General features: G+C 36.1%; 1 protein-coding gene across 1 annotated transcript in view; it reads left to right on the forward strand.

The window, feature by feature from the left end:
* The window catches only part of LOC100370773 (multidrug resistance-associated protein 1-like), a 114539-nt gene that overhangs the window by 31206 nt on the left and 64561 nt on the right, over nucleotides 1-18772 (forward strand). The window contains exons 9-15 of the mRNA XM_085502683.1: nucleotides 2553-2730; nucleotides 5260-5514; nucleotides 5857-6060; nucleotides 8371-8517; nucleotides 8737-8821; nucleotides 12667-12733; nucleotides 17850-17976. Coding sequence (XP_085358809.1) covers nucleotides 2553-2730; nucleotides 5260-5514; nucleotides 5857-6060; nucleotides 8371-8517; nucleotides 8737-8821; nucleotides 12667-12733; nucleotides 17850-17976 — 1063 coding nt within the window. The remainder of the gene's footprint in view (nucleotides 1-2552; nucleotides 2731-5259; nucleotides 5515-5856; nucleotides 6061-8370; nucleotides 8518-8736; nucleotides 8822-12666; nucleotides 12734-17849; nucleotides 17977-18772) is intronic.

Below are 18772 nucleotides of genomic sequence, written 5' to 3' on the forward strand. Positions count from 1 at the left end.
TTGATGATAAACAAAACTTAATGGTTGCTCCCTTAGGTTGATGATAAACAATACTTTCTGTTTGCTCCCTTAGTTTGATGATAAACAATACTTTCTGGTTGCTTCCTTAGGTTGATGATAAACAATACTTTCTGGTTGCTTCCTTAGGTTGATGATAAACAATACTTTCTGGTTGCTTCCTTAGGTTGATGATAAACAATACTTTCTGGTTGCTTCCTTAGGTTGATGATAAACAATACTTTCTGGTTGCTTCCTTGGGTTGATGATAAACAATACTTAATGGTTGCTCCCTTAGTTTGATGATAAAGAATACTTTCTAGTTGCTCCATTAGTTTGATGATAAACAATACTTTCTAGTTGCTCCCTTAGTTTGATGATAAACAATACTTTCTGGTTGCTCCCTTAGTTTGATGATAAACAATACTTTCTGGTTGCTTCCTTAGGTTGATGATAAACAATACTTTCTGGTTGCTCCCTTAGTTTGATGATAAACAATACTTTCTGGTTGCTCCCTTTGTTTGATGATAAACAATACTTTCTGGTTGCTCCCTTAGGTTGATGATAAACAATACTTTCTGGTTGCTCCCTTAGGTTGATGATAAACAATACTTTCTGGTTGCTCCCTTAGGTTGATGATAAACAATACTTTCTGGTTGCTCCCTTAGTTTGATGACAAACAATACTTTCTGGTTGCTTCCTTAGCTTGATGATAAACAATACTTTCTGGTTGCTTCCTTAGCTTGATGATAAACAATACTTTCTGGCTGCTCCCTTAGGTTGATGATAAACAATACTTAATGGTTGCTCTCTTAGGTTGATGATAAACAATACTTAATGGTTGCTCTCTTAGGTTGATGATAAACAATACTTTCTGTTTGCTCCCTTAGTTTGATGATAAACAATACTTTCTGGTTGCTTCCTTAGGTTGATGATAAACAATACTTTCTGGTTGCTTCCTTAGGTTGATGATAAACAATACTTTCTGGTTGCTTCCTTAGGTTGATGATAAACAATACTTTCTGGTTGCTTCCTTAGGTTGATGATAAACAATACTTTCTGGTTGCTTCCTTGGGTTGATGATAAACAATACTTAATGGTTGCTCCCTTAGTTTGATGATAAAGAATACTTTCTAGTTGCTCCATTAGTTTGATGATAAACAATACTTTCTAGTTGCTCCCTTAGTTTGATGATAAACAATACTTTCTGGTTGCTCCCTTAGTTTGATGATAAACAATACTTTCTGGTTGCTTCCTTAGGTTGATGATAAACAATACTTTCTGGTTGCTCCCTTAGTTTGATGATAAACAATACTTTCTGGTTGCTCCCTTTGTTTGATGATAAACAATACTTTCTGGTTGCTCCCTTAGGTTGATGATAAACAATACTTTCTGGTTGCTCCCTTAGGTTGATGATAAACAATACTTTCTGGTTGCTCCCTTAGGTTGATGATAAACAATACTTTCTGGTTGCTCCCTTAGTTTGATGACAAACAATACTTTCTGGTTGCTTCCTTAGCTTGATGATAAACAATACTTTCTGGTTGCTTCCTTAGCTTGATGATAAACAATACTTTCTGGCTGCTCCCTTAGGTTGATGATAAACAATACTTAATGGTTGCTCTCTTAGGTTGATGATAAACAATACTTAATGGTTGCTCCCTTAGGTTGATGATAAACAATACTTAATGGTTGCTCCCTTAGGTTGATGATAAACAATACTTTCTGGTTGCTCCCTTAGGTTGATGATAAACAATACTTTCTGGTTGCTCCCTTAGTTTGATGACAAACAATACTTTCTGGTTGCTTCCTTAGCTTGATGATAAACAATACTTTCTGGTTGCTTCCTTAGCTTGATGATAAACAATACTTTCTGGCTGCTCCCTTAGGTTGATGATAAACAATACTTAATGGTTGCTCTCTTAGGTTGATGATAAACAATACTTAATGGTTGCTCCCTTAGGTTGATGATAAACAATACTTAATGGTTGCTCCCTTAGGTTGATGATAAACAATACTTTCTGGTTGCTCCCTTAGTTTGATGATAAACAATACTTTCTGGTTGCTTCCTTAGGTTGATGATAAACAATACTTAATGGTTGCTTCCTTAGGTTGATGATAAACAATACTTAATGGTTGCTCTCTTAGGTTGATGATAAACAATACTTTCTAGTTGCTCCCTTAGTTTGATGATAAACAATACTTTCTGGTTGCTTCCTTAGGTTGATGATAAACAATACTTAATGGTTGCTCCCTTAGTTTGATGATAAACAATACTTTCTAGTTGCTCCCTTTGTTTGATGATAAACAATACTTTCTGGTTGCTCCCTTAGGTTGATGATAAACAATACTTTCTGGTTGCTCCCTTAGTTTGATGATAAACAATACTTTCTGGTTGCTCCCTTAGTTTGATGATAAACAATACTTTCTGGTTGCTCCCTTAGTTTGATGATAAACAATACTTTCTGGTTGCTCCCTTAGTTTGATGATAAACAATACTTTATGGTTGCTTCCTTAGGTTGATGATAAACAATACTTTCTGGTTGCTTCTATAGGTTGATGATAAACTTTGTTGGCAATGAGGATGAGTATCCATGGAAGGGTTATCTGTATGCTGTATTAATATTTGTGAATGCTTTAGTGCAGTCTCTATTTCTTCAGCAATATTTTCATATCTGCTTTATCACTGGAATGCGTTTAAGAACGGTAATTGTATCAGCTGTGTATCAAAAGGTCAGTATATGTTCTGTGTCACATCAATATGACAAGGTGTCCATGTGTTTGTGTGTTTGGACCTGTATCTTAGACTTGCCTGGACCAATTACATTCAAACTTCACACATACTTAATGTTATACATATGCACATCATATTGTTTCACAATCTGATTCAAGATGGCCAAATAGCAGCCATTTTTGTGCTGAAAGATCATTGAAATTAAGCATTTATGGCATTCCAGAACCGGATCTCGACTGTTCACAGATGGATTTTGTCCAAACTTGGTACATACATTGCACATTATGAGACCTTGATGCACATCTTTTTGTTTTTCAGATTAAAAATGGCTGACTGGTGGCCATTTTGTTTTAATGAATACGGTTCTAGACATGCTTTGACTGATTATGTTCAAATTGTATATTTATTATACTCATGTTATAGATATACGGATATATTTGTTTGATGATCAGATTCAAAATGTCCACCCATCGGCAATTTTTTTAATGCTGTTCCAGAGCAATATCTCTCAGTAAAGTACTTGTTTGGCTTGTTTTTGCCTTGCCTGTAGTGTAGTGTAAACGAAGGGAAAGATATAGTAATAGTCTAATTTACCAGATGATATTTTTCTTGAGGTATTGAAAAATGCAAAAGCCCTTTCACCATACCTTAAAGATACTATCTATAAATCCCCTGATTAAAAGTTGCAAGAATATTGAAGTTATTATTTATTATATGGAGTCTTTATTTTTTCAGTTTTATGATTGGTTTTTATTACATTTGTTTATTTCTATCTTGTTATTCTCTTCACCTTACTAAATTCTCTGATGATTTAGTTGTTTAATAAAGTTATTATTGTTAGTAGTAGTAGTAAGTAGAAGTGTCTGGCATCATCATTGACGTCGTGACTTTTGTCTTGTGGGCGCGATATTTCACGTAATTTTTACCCGATCAATTTCAAATTTATAATAATCAAGTACAATTATTATATTGGTGCACTTTACATGCATAATCAATGAGATATGGAAAAATTATTTTTTTAAAGAAAAGTAATTTTAATGTTTTGAAATTCTATCTCTCTAATCTGTATTAGGATTCAACCAGAAAATCCATGGTGAATAGTTATTTTGAAATTCTTTGAAATTTTCCATTGTTGTGTGACTACATAATACATTTTCATCTTATTGGAACCAATGCCATCTTAAAGTTCATTATAGAAAAATGCCTTTGTGTTTACTCTAGTTAATATTTTACCTTTGTGTGAAGCCATTGTATGGTAATTAGATCTGGTCAAGGTTTATATTCAAACACGGTTATCAACAAATGCTTGACAGTGTGAGCTTGGTACTGTTGTCAGTACTAACACATTCTTTTAGTTTACTTAGTTTGTTAAACATTATAAGATAGTAATTTACTGTAAGCAGGTGTACTCGGTACCAGTCCTCATTGTTCAGTTACAAACTAAATGCAATACGTTTTGTAACGTTATTACTGTACAATAAGTAATATCCTATTAATTCACATAAGATAATACTATAAGTTGGCATACACAGTGGCTGTAAATATATACCTCAGTGTGATTACAAGTAATAAGAAATGAAAAGTATTTCACTATTTTGGGAATTTAGCCAATTCTTGGTCTTAACTCTACCAGTTGAATCAACTATTCCCTTGTGGGCAAGGTTTCAATAGTTTTGCTATGTTTTTTTTTTTTTTTAAATTACAAACCTATGTTGCATGTATGACAATTTTTAATTCAAATTGGAAACCTGGAAACAGTTTGGGGGTACTACCTCTATTTTGGTTCTCTCAAATGGTAGTGCAAACAGGGAATTTAAGTTGGCAGTAAGTGTCTCTATGCTTATATTGGCATTTTTCGGCATACTTGTGCATATTCAATCATTATAGCTTCATTCATATTCATAGGGAGTGTATTAGAAACTTACTTAAAATTGCATAGTCCAAATTGTGATTATGAATACTAGTACTACAGCAGTGATGTAATGCCACAGTTATGATGATGAATTATTTATTAACATTTCAAAATACACATACTCCGCTTTGGCATATTGTTTGTTTTGCAAGGCAATAGTTTAAAGCAGGAGGGTCATCACCTGCACATGCGCGGAAATTGAGTTTCAAGCGATGATAACAAACAACACACGCTACAAACGCAAAGGCTCATGGGTAGACACTTGTTTGTAAACAATGATACGCTGGCCAACTGACGCGTGCGCAAGTGACGACTCCCTCACTTTAATGCTATTTAGTGTGTTATCCTGGCATCAACCAATCATTAGTAAATGAATCTCGACCATTGGATTTATTAGGACATTTTGATGTTTACTATTGATCTTTTTATAAATAATGCTTTAACACAACTTCCCATAGAATTTCTTCCAAAAATGTAAATTTTCATCAAACAGCAATTTCTTGGAGAAAAAGAAATTCCCAAACTTATGAATGAAAGTTAAAGTTTAAAAACCACAAATTTTACCAACACTTCTGCTATTTCATGACTGTGTTCATATATCTTTTTTTTTTTGCAGTCTTTGGTCTTGTCTAATGATGCTCGTAAGAGCTCAACAGTGGGAGAAATTGTAAACTTGATGTCAGTGGATGCACAACGTTTTATGGATCTTACTACTTATTTAAACATGCTGTGGTCGGCTCCACTGCAGATACTGGTGGCTATGATATTCTTATGGCAAACTTTGGGACCATCTGTATTTGCTGGACTAGGTGTTATGATTATAATGTTACCAATTAATAGTATCATAGCATCCAAGAACCAAGCTTTACAGGTGATATATCATTATGTATATGTGTTAATTATTTGCTGGCATTTAATTCACTATTTTCGTTGACAAGTGAAATTTGCTTTGTATTTCAAAAGTATTGGTGAGAACTTTCATGAAATTCACAGTGACCACAGTGAAATATCACATACAATATCACAGAAATTTGTTTGACCCCTTTCAAAATTCATATAAATGATACTAACTACAACCATACATTGAACACATTAAACAATGTGTGAAGAATATTGCAGTGCAGCTGCATTATTTCAAATTGTCATGTTGTGCATGTATTTTAAAAATTATTTGTATTTATATTTATTCATTCATGATGAAATATTCTTCTAGGTGAAACAAATGCAGTACAAGGATTCACGTATCAAGCTGATGAATGAAATTCTGAATGGTATTAAGATTCTGAAGTTGTATGCCTGGGAAGAATCATTTATTAAAAAAGTGTTGGGGATTCGTGATCAAGAACTAAAAGTTTTGAGATCTGCAGCTTACCTCAATGCTATCAGTTCTTTTTTTTGGAATTGTGCTCCATTTTTGGTAAGACCATTTGTGGATAAATTATTTAATAATGTTATTTAAAATATCAATGTTCTAGAATCAACACTGGTGAGTGTTCTAGAATCAACACTGGTGAGTGTTCTAGAATCAACACTGGTGAGTGTTCTAGAATCAACACTGGTGAGTGTTCTAGAATCAACACTGGTGAGTGTTCTACGATTAAAACTGGTAAGTGTTCTAGGATTAAACTGGTGAGTGTTCAACGATTAAAAACTGCAAAGTGTTCTAGGACTAAAACTGGCGAGTGCTCTAGGATTAAAACTAGTAAGTGTTCTAGAATCAACACTGGTGAGTGTTCTAGAATCAACACTGGTGAGTGTTCTAGAATCAACACTGGTGAGTGTTCTAGAATCAACAATGGTGAGTGTTCTAGAATCAACAATGGTGAGTGTTCTAGAATCAACAATGGTGAGTGTTCTAGAATCAACAATGGTGAGTGTTCTAGAATCAACGCTGGTGAGTGATCTAGAATCAACGCTGCTGAGTGTCCTAGAATCAATGCTGGTGAGTGATCTAGAATCAACACTGGTGAGTGTTCTAGAATCAACACTGGTGAGTGTTCTAGAATCAACGCTGGTGAGTGTTCTAGAATCAATGCTGGTGAGTGTTCTAGAATCAACGCTGGTGAGTGTTCTAGAATCAACGCTGGTGAGTGTTCTAGAATCAACGCTGGTGAGTGTTCTAGAATTAACGCTGGTGAGTGTTCTAGAATCAACGCTGGTGAGTGATCTAGAATCAATGCTGCTGTGTGTCCTAGAATCAACGCTGGTGAGTGATCTAGAATCAACGCTTCTGAGTGTCCTAGAATCAACACTGGTGAGTGTTCTAGAATCAACTCTAGTGAGTGTTCTTGAATCAACTCTAGTGAGTGTTCTTGAATCAACTCTGGTGAGTGTTCTAGAATCAACGCTGGTGAGTGTTCTAGAATCAACTCTGGTGAGTGTTCTTGAATCAACACTGGTGAGTGTTTAGAATCAACGCTGGTGAGTGTTCTAGAATCAACGCTGGTGAGTGATCTAGAATCAACGCTGCTGAGTGTCCTAGAATCAATGCTGGTGAGTGATCTAGAATCAACACTGGTGAGTGTTCTAGAATCAACACTGGTGAGTGTTCTAGAATCAACAATGGTGAGTGTTCTAGAATCAACGCTGGTGAGTGTTCTAGAATCAACGCTGGTGAGTGTTCTAGAATCAACGCTGGTGAGTGTTCTAGAATCAACGCTGGTGAGTGATCTAGAATCAATGCTGCTGAGTGATCTAGAATCAATGCTGCTGAGTGTCCTAGAATCAACGCTGGTGAGTGATCTAGAATCAACGCTTCTGAGTGTCCTAGAATCAACGCTGGTGAGTGTTTTAGAATCAACTCTAGTGAGTGTTCTTGAATCAACTCTAGTGAGTGTTCTTGAATCAACTCTGGTGAGTGTTCTAGAATCAACGCTGGTGAGTGTTCTAGAATCAACGCTGGTGAGTGTTCTAGAATCAACTCTGGTGAGTGTTCTTGAATCAACACTGGTGAGTGTTTAGAATCAACGCTGGTGAGTGTTCTAGAATCAACTCTAGTGAGTGTTCTTGAATCAACTCTAGTGAGTGTTCTTGAATCAACTCTGGTGAGTGTTCTAGAATCAACGCTGGTGAGTGTTCTAGAATCAACGCTGGTGAGTGTTCTAGAATCAACTCTGGTGAGTGTTCTTGAATCAACACTGGTGAGTGTTTAGAATCAACGCTGGTGAGTGTTCTAGAATCAACGCTGGTGAGTGATCTAGAATCAACGCTGCTGAGTGTCCTAGAATCAACGCTGGTGAGTGATCTAGAATCAACGCTTCTGAGTGTCCTAGAATCAACGCTGGTGAGTGTTCTAGAATCAACTCTAGTGAGTGTTCTTGAATCAACTCTGGTGAGTGTCCTAGAATCAACGCTGGTGAGTGTTCTAGAATCAACTCTAGTGAGTGTTCTTGAATCAACTCTGGTGAGTGTTCTAGAATCAACGCTGGTGAGTGTTCTAGAATCAACTCTGGTGAGTGTTCTTGAATCAACTCTGGTGAGTGTTCTAGAATCAACTCTGGTGAGTGTTCTAGAATCAACTCTGGTGAGTGTTCTAGAATCAGCACTGGTGAGTGCTCTAGAATCAACGCTGGTGAGTGCTCTAGAATCAACGCTGGTGAGTGTTCTAGAATCAACGCTGGTGACTGTTCTAGAATCAGCACTGGTGTGTATATTCTAATAGTGATTTACAGTGATTAATTATGATTTCGTGATGAATGAACTCCAAAAGTAATTTTTATTTCTGTAGGTATCTTTGACTACATTTGCTGTGTATGTTAATATCAGTGATGAGAATGTACTGGATGCAGAGAAAGCGTTTGTGTCACTTTCACTCTTCAATATTCTCAAATTTCCACTTGTCATGCTTCCCATGTTAATTTCCAACATGGTCCAGGTAAGGCGTTGCTATCAAATCTAGTCGCTGCCATTGACCTAGTTTTATATTAATTTTCAATAAATGTTTTTGTGCACTTTTGAAATATTTTCTAATTTTGAACCCAGCTGATATGCTGAATTTTATATTGGTTTATTTCCCTAATTTACCCAATTTTGTAGCAAATTACAATAAATTGTAATAATGTCTGTTCATTGGTCGTTGCTTTATATCTTTTAGGCAAGTGTTTCTTTGAAACGTATTCAAAAGTTTATGAAAAATCCTGAGCTGGATCCGAAGAATGTAATTCATGAAAATTCAAAAGGTAACATCATAAATTGTATGTGTACAAAAATTACTCTGTGATAAAGGCATTGTCCGCCACTAATTAATTACAATTACATGTCAATCAACACATCTAAATCAAAATCTATGCTTGTTGGATCCCGTCAAAGGCTAAATAATATTGGTGAAGATTTTTTGATTAACTTCAATGGTGAAATAATTAAAACAGTCAGTTTCGAAAAGTCGCTCGGGGTGGTTTTAGATAAAACTCTATCATGGGATCATCATGTTGATATGCTTTGTAAAAAGCTTAGCCAAAAAATTGGTGTTCTTATGAGAGTTCGTAGCTTCTTACCTATTTCCGTCAGAAGAACATTGTATTTTTCATTTATTCAGTCCTTATTGGACTATTGCTGTATAGTATGGGGCAACACAAGTCAATCAAATTTATGTCGGGTGTATAAGCTTCAGAAAAGGGCAGTTCGTGTGATTTCCTCTGACAACTTTAGCCAATCTTCGTTTGAACTGTTCAAAAAACATAGTATCTTGCCTATCGATTACAGAATTTCATATTTTCTAGGTATCGTAATGTATATGGCAACCAATGGCTTGGCGCCTTTATATTAAGTGAAATGTTCAGTCCTATCTCCCAAACCCACAAGTATAGTACACGTTCCTCTCTTAAAAATAATTTACGCATTACTAAATGGAAAACATCCATGGGTCAGAGGACATTTCAGTATAGAGGGGTAACCCTATGGAATAACTTGCCACTCCATATCAGAAATTCAGCCTCTTTAGGCATTTTTAAGAAAACTTACAAAATTTTTCTCAGTGAAAAATTTGTTGTAAATGGCTCAAGCCTATAGTGTGTATATTGTGTTTTTTTTGTCCCTACAGAGGGCCCAATGAAAATTACTTTATTGTATATTGGCCTACCCTCTTTAAATAAAGTGTTAAATAAAATAAATAAATAATTAAATAGTCCCCATTCAGATGCAGTCCGAAAACGAGGACTTATGTTTTGACCTCTGTGTGTGCGTGTGTCTGGACCTGTATCTTAGAAATGCCTTGACCAATCACAATTAAACTTTACACATACATCATACATGATATTATACGTATACATGTCAATTTGTTTCACGATCTGATTCAAGATGGCCGAATGGCGGCCATTTTTGTGTTAAAAATCATCAAAATCAAACATTTTTCGGCTGTTTACAGATGGATTTTGTTAAAATTGGTATATACGTTAGACATTATAGGACCTTGATGCACATATTTTTGTTTTTCAGATAAAATTGAAAATGGCTGTCTGGCGGTCATTTTGTTTTAATGAATGGGCTTCTAGACCCATATCTCCGACTTGTTTTGACTGATTATGTTCAAATTTTAAATATTCATTATACATCATGTCATAGATAAACAGATATATTTGTTTGACGATCCTATTCAAAATGGCTGAATGGTGGTCATTTTTGTGCTAAAAAAATCATCAAATATCAAGCATTTCTGACATTTATGGATGGTTTTCGTTCAAACTTTGTACATACATTAGACATTACCGGTTCCTGATGCACGTCCTTTTTTTTAGCTCCGCTGTCAACTTTGTCGAGCGGAGCTTATCATATGAGTGATTGATCATCGTTGTCGTCCGTTGTCCGTGTCAATGTTTTACTTTTTCGACTTCTTCTTAAAAACTACAAGCCTGAATTCTTTGATACTTGGTGTATATGTACCTTGGGTAGACCTCTCTCCGATTTGTTCATTTCATGATCTTATCTTCAATTCTCTAATTTTGGTGAATATTTTTGTAATTTTTGGTAAAAACTGATATTATCGACTTCTTGTTAAAAACCGCAAGTCCAATTGCTTTGATATTACATGTATAGGTACTACATGTGAACCACTCTCAAATTTGTTCATTCCATGATATCTTCAATTCTCTAATTGTGATGAATATTTTTGTCATTTTTGGTAAAAAGTGATATTTTCGACTTCTTGTTAAAAACCACAAGTCCAATTGCTTTAATATTACATGTATAGGTACTACATGTGAACCTCTCTCAGATTTGTTCATTTCATGATGATATCTTTAATTTTCTAATTTTGGTGAATATTTTTGTAATTTTTGGTAAAAACTGATATTATCGACTTCTTGTTAAAAACCGCAAGTCCAATTGCTTTGATATTACATATATAGGTACTACATGTGGACCTCTCTCAAATTTGTTCATTTGTATGATGATATCTTCAATTCTCCAATTTTGATGAATATTTTTGTCACTTTGGTGAAAAGTGATATTTTTGAATTCTTGTTGAAAACAAAGTCCCATTGCATTGATACTATGCATATTGTTCATTTTCTAATGATATTTTCTGTTCTTTAATTGAAATGTGCATTGCTAACAGCGAAGCCGAGAGGCTGCTTGTTTTTAGATTGGATTCAAAATGGCTGACTGGCGGCCATTTTGTTTTAATGATTAGGCTTCTAGAGCCATATCTCTTATTATATATCAACTGATTATATTCAAATTTTATATATTCGTTAAACATCATGTTATATATATATATACATGTATTCAAAATGGCTGATTTTGAATGCTGTTCCAGAGCAATATCTCTCAATATGGACAAGTACTTGTTTGACGATCAGATACAAATGTCATCATTTCAATGTTAAAAAATCATGTTCCTGACATGGTTATATTCCAGCTATATTACTATAAACAAAACTATATATCTTAAATTTGATAACTAACGGGGACTGTGCCACGCATGGCTTGTTTACATTGGGTGTCACCATGGAACTATAAACCCCAGGAAGAACAACGAAACTAAGAGGATTAAAAAAACCTTTGTCTTAGTTTATCTTACAGTGCTTTCGCTTTTGTTTCCACGACATTAGTCATACTCCATGTTAGTTGCCGCCGATACGCCCGTATCAACCGCTTTGCTGGAAACGGAAAACTTGAAAAAAAAATTTCATATCTGCGCAGTAAAATATTTCGTTCACTACGCATGCGCAAACAAGTCGGTCTGCAGGGTGACCTTCAGTGTACCGGAAATCATGCAACGGGTCGGAGTTTTAGCGAGTTTTCATAATTTTTAATGTCGTTTTTAGATTACTTCTTGTTTTTTTCAACCCTTGAAAAAATAAGGTTGCGAAAGTTTGCGAAACATGGGGTTTGGTGAGCTGTTTGTTGTTGAGATATCCCGACTAATTCCGTGTTTCCCTTCGATCGCCAGAAGTGGCAATGTGTTTTTTTTCCCGTTGAATGTCGATCATTTATCAGTGTTTTTGTCTTGGCGCCATTGTTTTTTTATGCTATAACTGGAACAACTCGGTCACGTGATCTCCCGGAGTCGTCCGATTGACTCTGAAAATGACCGATAGTCGGAGATAAACGTTCATTTGCGTAAATCGGCTTATTTTTTTAATGGGACAAAATAAACAGTCAAAATAAACATTCTACATCGCGGCAACTATCATAGTTCAAAGGAAACGAAGTGGTTGTTCTTCCTGGGGTTTATAGTTCCATGGTGTCACATAGACCTGATTCACAAATAGCAACCAAGCATTCATTGAGAGTTAGAGACCCCCTAACCCCCTCAAAAAGTGTTTATTCTATTCAACCATGTAATCACTTTGAACACTGGAAAAAATGACTTTAGAGAATGGAACACAATTTAGAACAAAATAGTTGAGTGGCTCTCTCGCTTTGCGATATGGGTAACCCTATGTGGTTGCGGCTCAACAAATTATTTTTCCTCTTGATCTGCATGGCTATGCCACAATCTTGACATCATGGGACACTGCTGCACAACAATAAATTGTAATTCACTAAAATCAAATGTAACATAATCATTGGTATATTATTACAGGTAAAGCCATAACAGTGAAAGAAGGTAACTTTAGTTGGAGTCGAGATGAAGGTACAATTTTGAATAAGTGAGTGTCTGTTATATTATAATAGTAATAATACTAATAATATTTATTGCTTAATCATATCCTTATTTAGATATTGACTGAGAAAAATATTACAATAAAGATGAAAAACTGAGGAAGTAACAAAATGGAAGCACTAAAATTTAAAAGAATAATAATAATAACAAAAAAAATAGTTTGAAATATAGAAATATATGTAATGCACGTATATGTATCTGGTACATCTGTAATGTCCATCTCAGTGTCTGTTCTATCTGTAATGTCCATCTCAGTGTCTGTTCTATCTGTAATGTCCATCTCGGTGTCTGTTTTATCTGTAATGTCCATCTCGGTGTCTGTTCTATCTGTAATGTTTATCTCGGTGTCTGTTCTATCTGTAATGTCCATCTCGGTGTCTGTTCTATCTGTAATGTCCATCTCTGTGTCTGTTCTATCTGTAATGTCCATCTCAGTGTCTGTTCTATCTGTAATGTCCATCTCAGTGTCTGTTCTATCTGTAATGTCCATCTCAGTGTCTGTTCTATCTGTAATGTCCATCTCGGTGTCTGTTTTATCTGTAATGTCCATCTCGGTGTCTGTTCTATCTGTAATGTTTATCTCGGTGTCTGTTCTATCTGTAATGTCCATCTCAGTGTCTGTTCTATCTGTAATGTCCATCTCAGTGTCTGTTCTATCTGTAATTTCCATCTCAGTGTCTGTTCTATCTGTAATGTCTATCTCAGTGTCTGTTCTATCTGTAGTGTCCATCTCAGTGTCTGTTCTATCTGTAATGTAAATCTCAGTGTCTGTTCTATTTGTAATGTCCATCTCGGTGTCTGTTCTATCTGTAATTTCTATCTCAGTGTCTGTTCTATCTGTAATGTCCATCTCGGTGAATGTTCTATCTGTAATGTCCATCTCTGTGTCTGTTCTATCTGTAATGTCCATCTCAGTGTCTGTTCTATCTGTAATGTCCATCTCGGTGTCTGTTCTATCTGTAATGTCCATCTCGGTGTCTGTTCTATCTGTAATGTTTATCTCGGTGTCTGTTCTATCTGTAATGTCCATCTCGGTGTCTGTTCTATCTGTAATGTCCATCTCTGTGTCTGTTCTATCTGTAATGTCCATCTCAGTGTCTGTTCTATCTGTAATGTCCATCTCAGTGTCTGTTCTATCTGTAATGTCCATCTCAGTGTCTGTTCTATCTGTAATGTCCATCTCGGTGTCTGTTTTATCTGTAATGTCCATCTCGGTGTCTGTTCTATCTGTAATGTTTATCTCGGTGTCTGTTCTATCTGTAATGTCCATCTCAGTGTCTGTTCTATCTGTAATGTCCATCTCAGTGTCTGTTCTATCTGTAATTTCCATCTCAGTGTCTGTTCTATCTGTAATATCTATCTCAGTGTCTGTTCTATCTGTAGTGTCCATCTCAGTGTCTGTTCTATCTGTAATGTAAATCTCAGTGTCTGTTCTATTTGTAATGTCCATCTCGGTGTCTGTTCTATCTGTAATTTCTATCTCAGTGTCTGTTCTATCTGTAATGTCCACCTCGGTGTCTGTTCTATCTGTAATGTGTATCTCAGTGTCTGTTCTATCTGTAATGTCCATCTTGGTGTCTGTTCTATCTGTAATGTCCATCTCAGTGTCTGTTCTATCTGTAATGTCCATCTCGGTGTCTGTTCTATCTGTAATTTCTATCTCGGTGAATGTTCTATCTGTAATGTCCATCTCTGTGTCTGTTCTATCTGTAATGTCCATCTCAGTGTCTGTTCTATCTGTAATGTCCATCTCAATGTCTGTTCTATCTGTAATGTCCATCTCGGTGTCTGTTCTATCTGTAATGTTTATCTCGGTGTCTGTTCTATCTGTAATGTCCATCTCAGTGTCTGTTCTATCTGTAATGTCCATCTCAGTGTCTATTCTATCTGTAATTTCCATCTCAGTGTCTGTTCTATCTGTAATGTAAATCTCAGTGTCTGTTCTATTTGTAATGTCCATCTCGGTGTCTGTTCTATCTGTAATGTCCATCTCGGTGTCTGTTCTATCTGTAATGTCCATCTCGGTGTCTGTTCTATCTGTAATGTTTATCTCGGTGTCTGTTCTATCTGTAATGTCCATCTCAGTGTCTGTTCTATCTGTAATGTCCATCTCAGTGTCTGTTCTATCTGTAATTTCCATCTCAGTGTCTGTTCTATTTGTAATGTCTATCTCAGTGTCTGTTCTATCTGTAGTGTCCATCTCAGTGTCTGTTCTATCTGTAATTTCCATCTCAGTGTCTGTTCTATCTGTAATGTCTATCTCAGTGTCTGTTCTATCTGTAGTGTCCATCTCAGTGTCTGTTCTATCTGTAATGTAAATCTCAGTGTCTGTTCTATTTGTAATGTCCATCTCGGTGTCTGTTCTATCTGTAATTTCTATCTCAGTGTCTGTTCTATCTGTAATGTCCACCTCGGTGTCTGTTCTATCTGTAATGTGTATCTCAGTGTCTGTTCTATCTGTAATGTCCATCTTGGTGTCTGTTCTATCTGTAATGTCCATCTTGGTGTCTGTTCTATCTGTAATGTCCATCTCAGTGTCTGTTCTATCTGTAATGTCCATCTCGGTGTCTGTTCTATCTGTAATTTCTATCTCGGTGAATGTTCTATCTGTAATGTCCATCTCTGTGTCTGTTCTATCTGTAATGTCCATCTCAGTGTCTGTTCTATCTGTAATGTCCATCTCAATGTCTGTTCTATCTGTAATGTCCATCTCGGTGTCTGTTCTATCTGTAATGTTTATCTCGGTGTCTGTTCTATCTGTAATGTCCATCTCAGTGTCTGTTCTATCTGTAATGTCCATCTCAGTGTCTATTCTATCTGTAATTTCCATCTCAGTGTCTGTTCTATCTGTAATGTAAATCTCAGTGTCTGTTCTATTTGTAATGTCCATCTCGGTGTCTGTTCTATCTGTAATGTCCATCTCGGTGTCTGTTCTATCTGTAATGTCCATCTCGGTGTCTGTTCTATCTGTAATGTTTATCTCGGTGTCTGTTCTATCTGTAATGTCCATCTCAGTGTCTGTTCTATCTGTAATGTCCATCTCAGTGTCTGTTCTATCTGTAATTTCCATCTCAGTGTCTGTTCTATTTGTAATGTCTATCTCAGTGTCTGTTCTATCTGTAATGTCCATCTCAAGGTCTGTTCTATCTGTAATGTCCATCTCGGTGTCTGTTCTATCTGTAATGTTTATCTCGGTGTCTGTTCTATCTGTAATGTCCATCTCAGTGTCTGTTCTATCTGTAATGTCCATCTCAGTGTCTATTCTATCTGTAATTTCCATCTCAGTGTCTGTTCTATCTGTAATGTAAATCTCAGTGTCTGTTCTATTTGTAATGTCCATCTCGGTGTCTGTTCTATCTGTAATGTCCATCTCGGTGTCTGTTCTATCTGTAATGTCCATCTCGGTGTCTGTTCTATCTGTAATGTTTATCTCGGTGTCTGTTCTATCTGTAATGTCCATCTCAGTGTCTGTTCTATCTGTAATGTCCATCTCAGTGTCTGTTCTATCTGTAATTTCCATCTCAGTGTCTGTTCTATTTGTAATGTCTATCTCAGTGTCTGTTCTATCTGTAGTGTCCATCTCAGTGTCTGTTCTATCTGTAATGTCCATCTCAGTGTCTGTTCTATCTGTAATGTCCATCTCAGTGTCTGTTCTATCTGTAATTTCCATCTCAGTGTCTGTTCTATTTGTAATGTCTATCTCAGTGTCTGTTCTATCTGTAGTGTCCATCTCAGTGTCTGTTCTATCTGTAATTTCCATCTCAGTGTCTGTTCTATCTGTAATGTCCATCTCGGTGTCTGTTCTATCTGTAATGTCTATCTCAGTGTCTGTTCTATCTGTAATGTCCATCTCGGTGTCTGTTCTATCTGTAATGTCTATCTCAGTGTCTGTTCTACATGTATCTGTAATTTCCATCTCAGTGTCTGTTCTATCTGTAATGTAAATCTCAGTGTCTGTTCTATTTGTAATGTCCATCTCGGTGTCTGTTCTATCTGTAATTTCCATTTCAGTGTCTGTTCTATCTGTAATGTCCATCTCGGTGTCTGTTCTATCTGTAATGTCCATCTCGGTGTCTGTTCTATCTGTAATGTCCATCTCGGTGTCTGTTCTATCTGTAATGTTTATCTCGGTGTCTGTTCTATCTCTAATGTCTATCTCAGTGTCTGTTCTATCTGTATAATGTCTATCTCAGTGTCTGTTCTATCTGTATAATGTCTATCTCAGTGCCTGTTCTATCTGTAATGTCCATCTCGGTGTCTGTTCTATCTGTAATGTCCATCTCGGTGTCTGTTCTATCTGTAATGTTTATCTCGGTGTCTGTTCTATCTCTAATGTCTATCTCAGTGTCTGTTCTATCTGTATAATGTCTATCTCAGTGTCTGTTCTATCTGTATAATGTCCATCTCGGTGTCTGTTCTATCTGTAATGTCCATCTCGGTGTCTGTTCTATCTGTAATGTCCATCTCGGTTTCTGTTCTATCTGTAATGTTTATCTCGGTGTCTGTTCTATCTCTAATGTCTATCTCAGTGTCTGTTCTATCTGTATAATGTCTATCTCAGTGCCTGTTCTATCTGTAATGTCCATCTCGGTGTCTCAGTGTCTGTTCTATTTGTAATGTCCATCTCGGTGTCTGTTCTATCTGTAATGTCCATCTCGGTGTCTGTTCTATCTGTAATGTCCATCTCGGTGTCTGTTCTATCTGTAATGTTTATCTCGGTGTCTGTTCTATCTCTAATGTCTATCTCAGTGTCTGTTCTATCTGTATAATGTCTAACTCAGTGCCTGTTCTATCTGTATAATGTCTATCTCAGTGCCTGTTCTATCTGTAATGTCCATCTCGGTGTCTCAGTGTCTGTTCTATTTGTAATGTCCATCTCGGTGTCTGTTCTATCTGTAATGTCCATCTCGGTGTCTGTTCTATCTGTAATGTCCATCTCGGTGTCTGTTCTATCTGTAATGTTTATCTCGGTGTCTGTTCTATCTCTAATGTCTATCTCAGTGTCTGTTCTATCTGTATAATGTCTAACTCAGTGCCTGTTCTATCTGTATAATGTCTATTTCAGTATATAATACTATGTTATCTTCTATTTATACATGTAGTATTGATATTGACATCACTGAAGGATCATTGGTAGCTGTCGTTGGTCAGGTTGGGTCGGGGAAGTCGTCGCTATTATCTGCACTGCTTGGCGAAATGGAGAAACTAGATGGTAAAGTGTTTATGAAGGTATGTTAATTACATATTTGACACCATTTTAAAACTTGAGTCTTTATTGATTATTATTAGCACATTATTATTAGTATGGAAGCAAACAATGAGAGTCTTTGCAGTTAGTGTGTCTGTGCGTATGTAAGACTGTTCCACTGATATTTAAAGGAACCATTTATTGGGTTTTGATGACATATAGATACTCGGGGCTAATGTGCATATTTGATTTGTTTTTGGTTGAAATCTGTGCATATTAATTACCTAATTTGCATTGGTAATTTACCAATTTGTATCTGTTCCATGAATGTTCCACTGATATCTAAAGAAGCATTTGGTACACAGATGCTCTGCGACAATGTGCACATTTGATTGGTTTTGGGTAAAAATTCATATATATTAATTTGCATAATGATTCGTCAATTTTCAGCTTTTGCACTGATATCTCAAGTACTAATCATCAAATTTCAATTAATCTTGGTACACCTACCTGGGATGGTCCTCTGTCAGATTTGTTCACAAGTGGATATTTTTGTCATTTATGGTAAAAATTATTTTTTCAACAATCTCTTGCCAAATTGCTGAATGTTGTTGACATGAATCATGCTCAGACTGATTATTTTCATGGCACCATATGTGCAAATGTCTATTCGTAGTGCATTTTTAGTCCCCGGACGCAGTCCGAAAACGGGGACTTATGTTTTGACCTCCGTGTGTGCGTGCGTGCGTGCGTCTGTGCGTGCGTCCGGACCTGTATCTTAGAAATGCCTGGACCAATCACAATCAAACTTCACACATACATCATACAGAATATTAT

This window comes from Saccoglossus kowalevskii, chromosome 8, assembly GCF_978046115.1.
Source record: "Saccoglossus kowalevskii chromosome 8, keSacKowa6.1, whole genome shotgun sequence".
Classification (NCBI taxonomy): domain Eukaryota; kingdom Metazoa; phylum Hemichordata; class Enteropneusta; family Harrimaniidae; genus Saccoglossus; species Saccoglossus kowalevskii.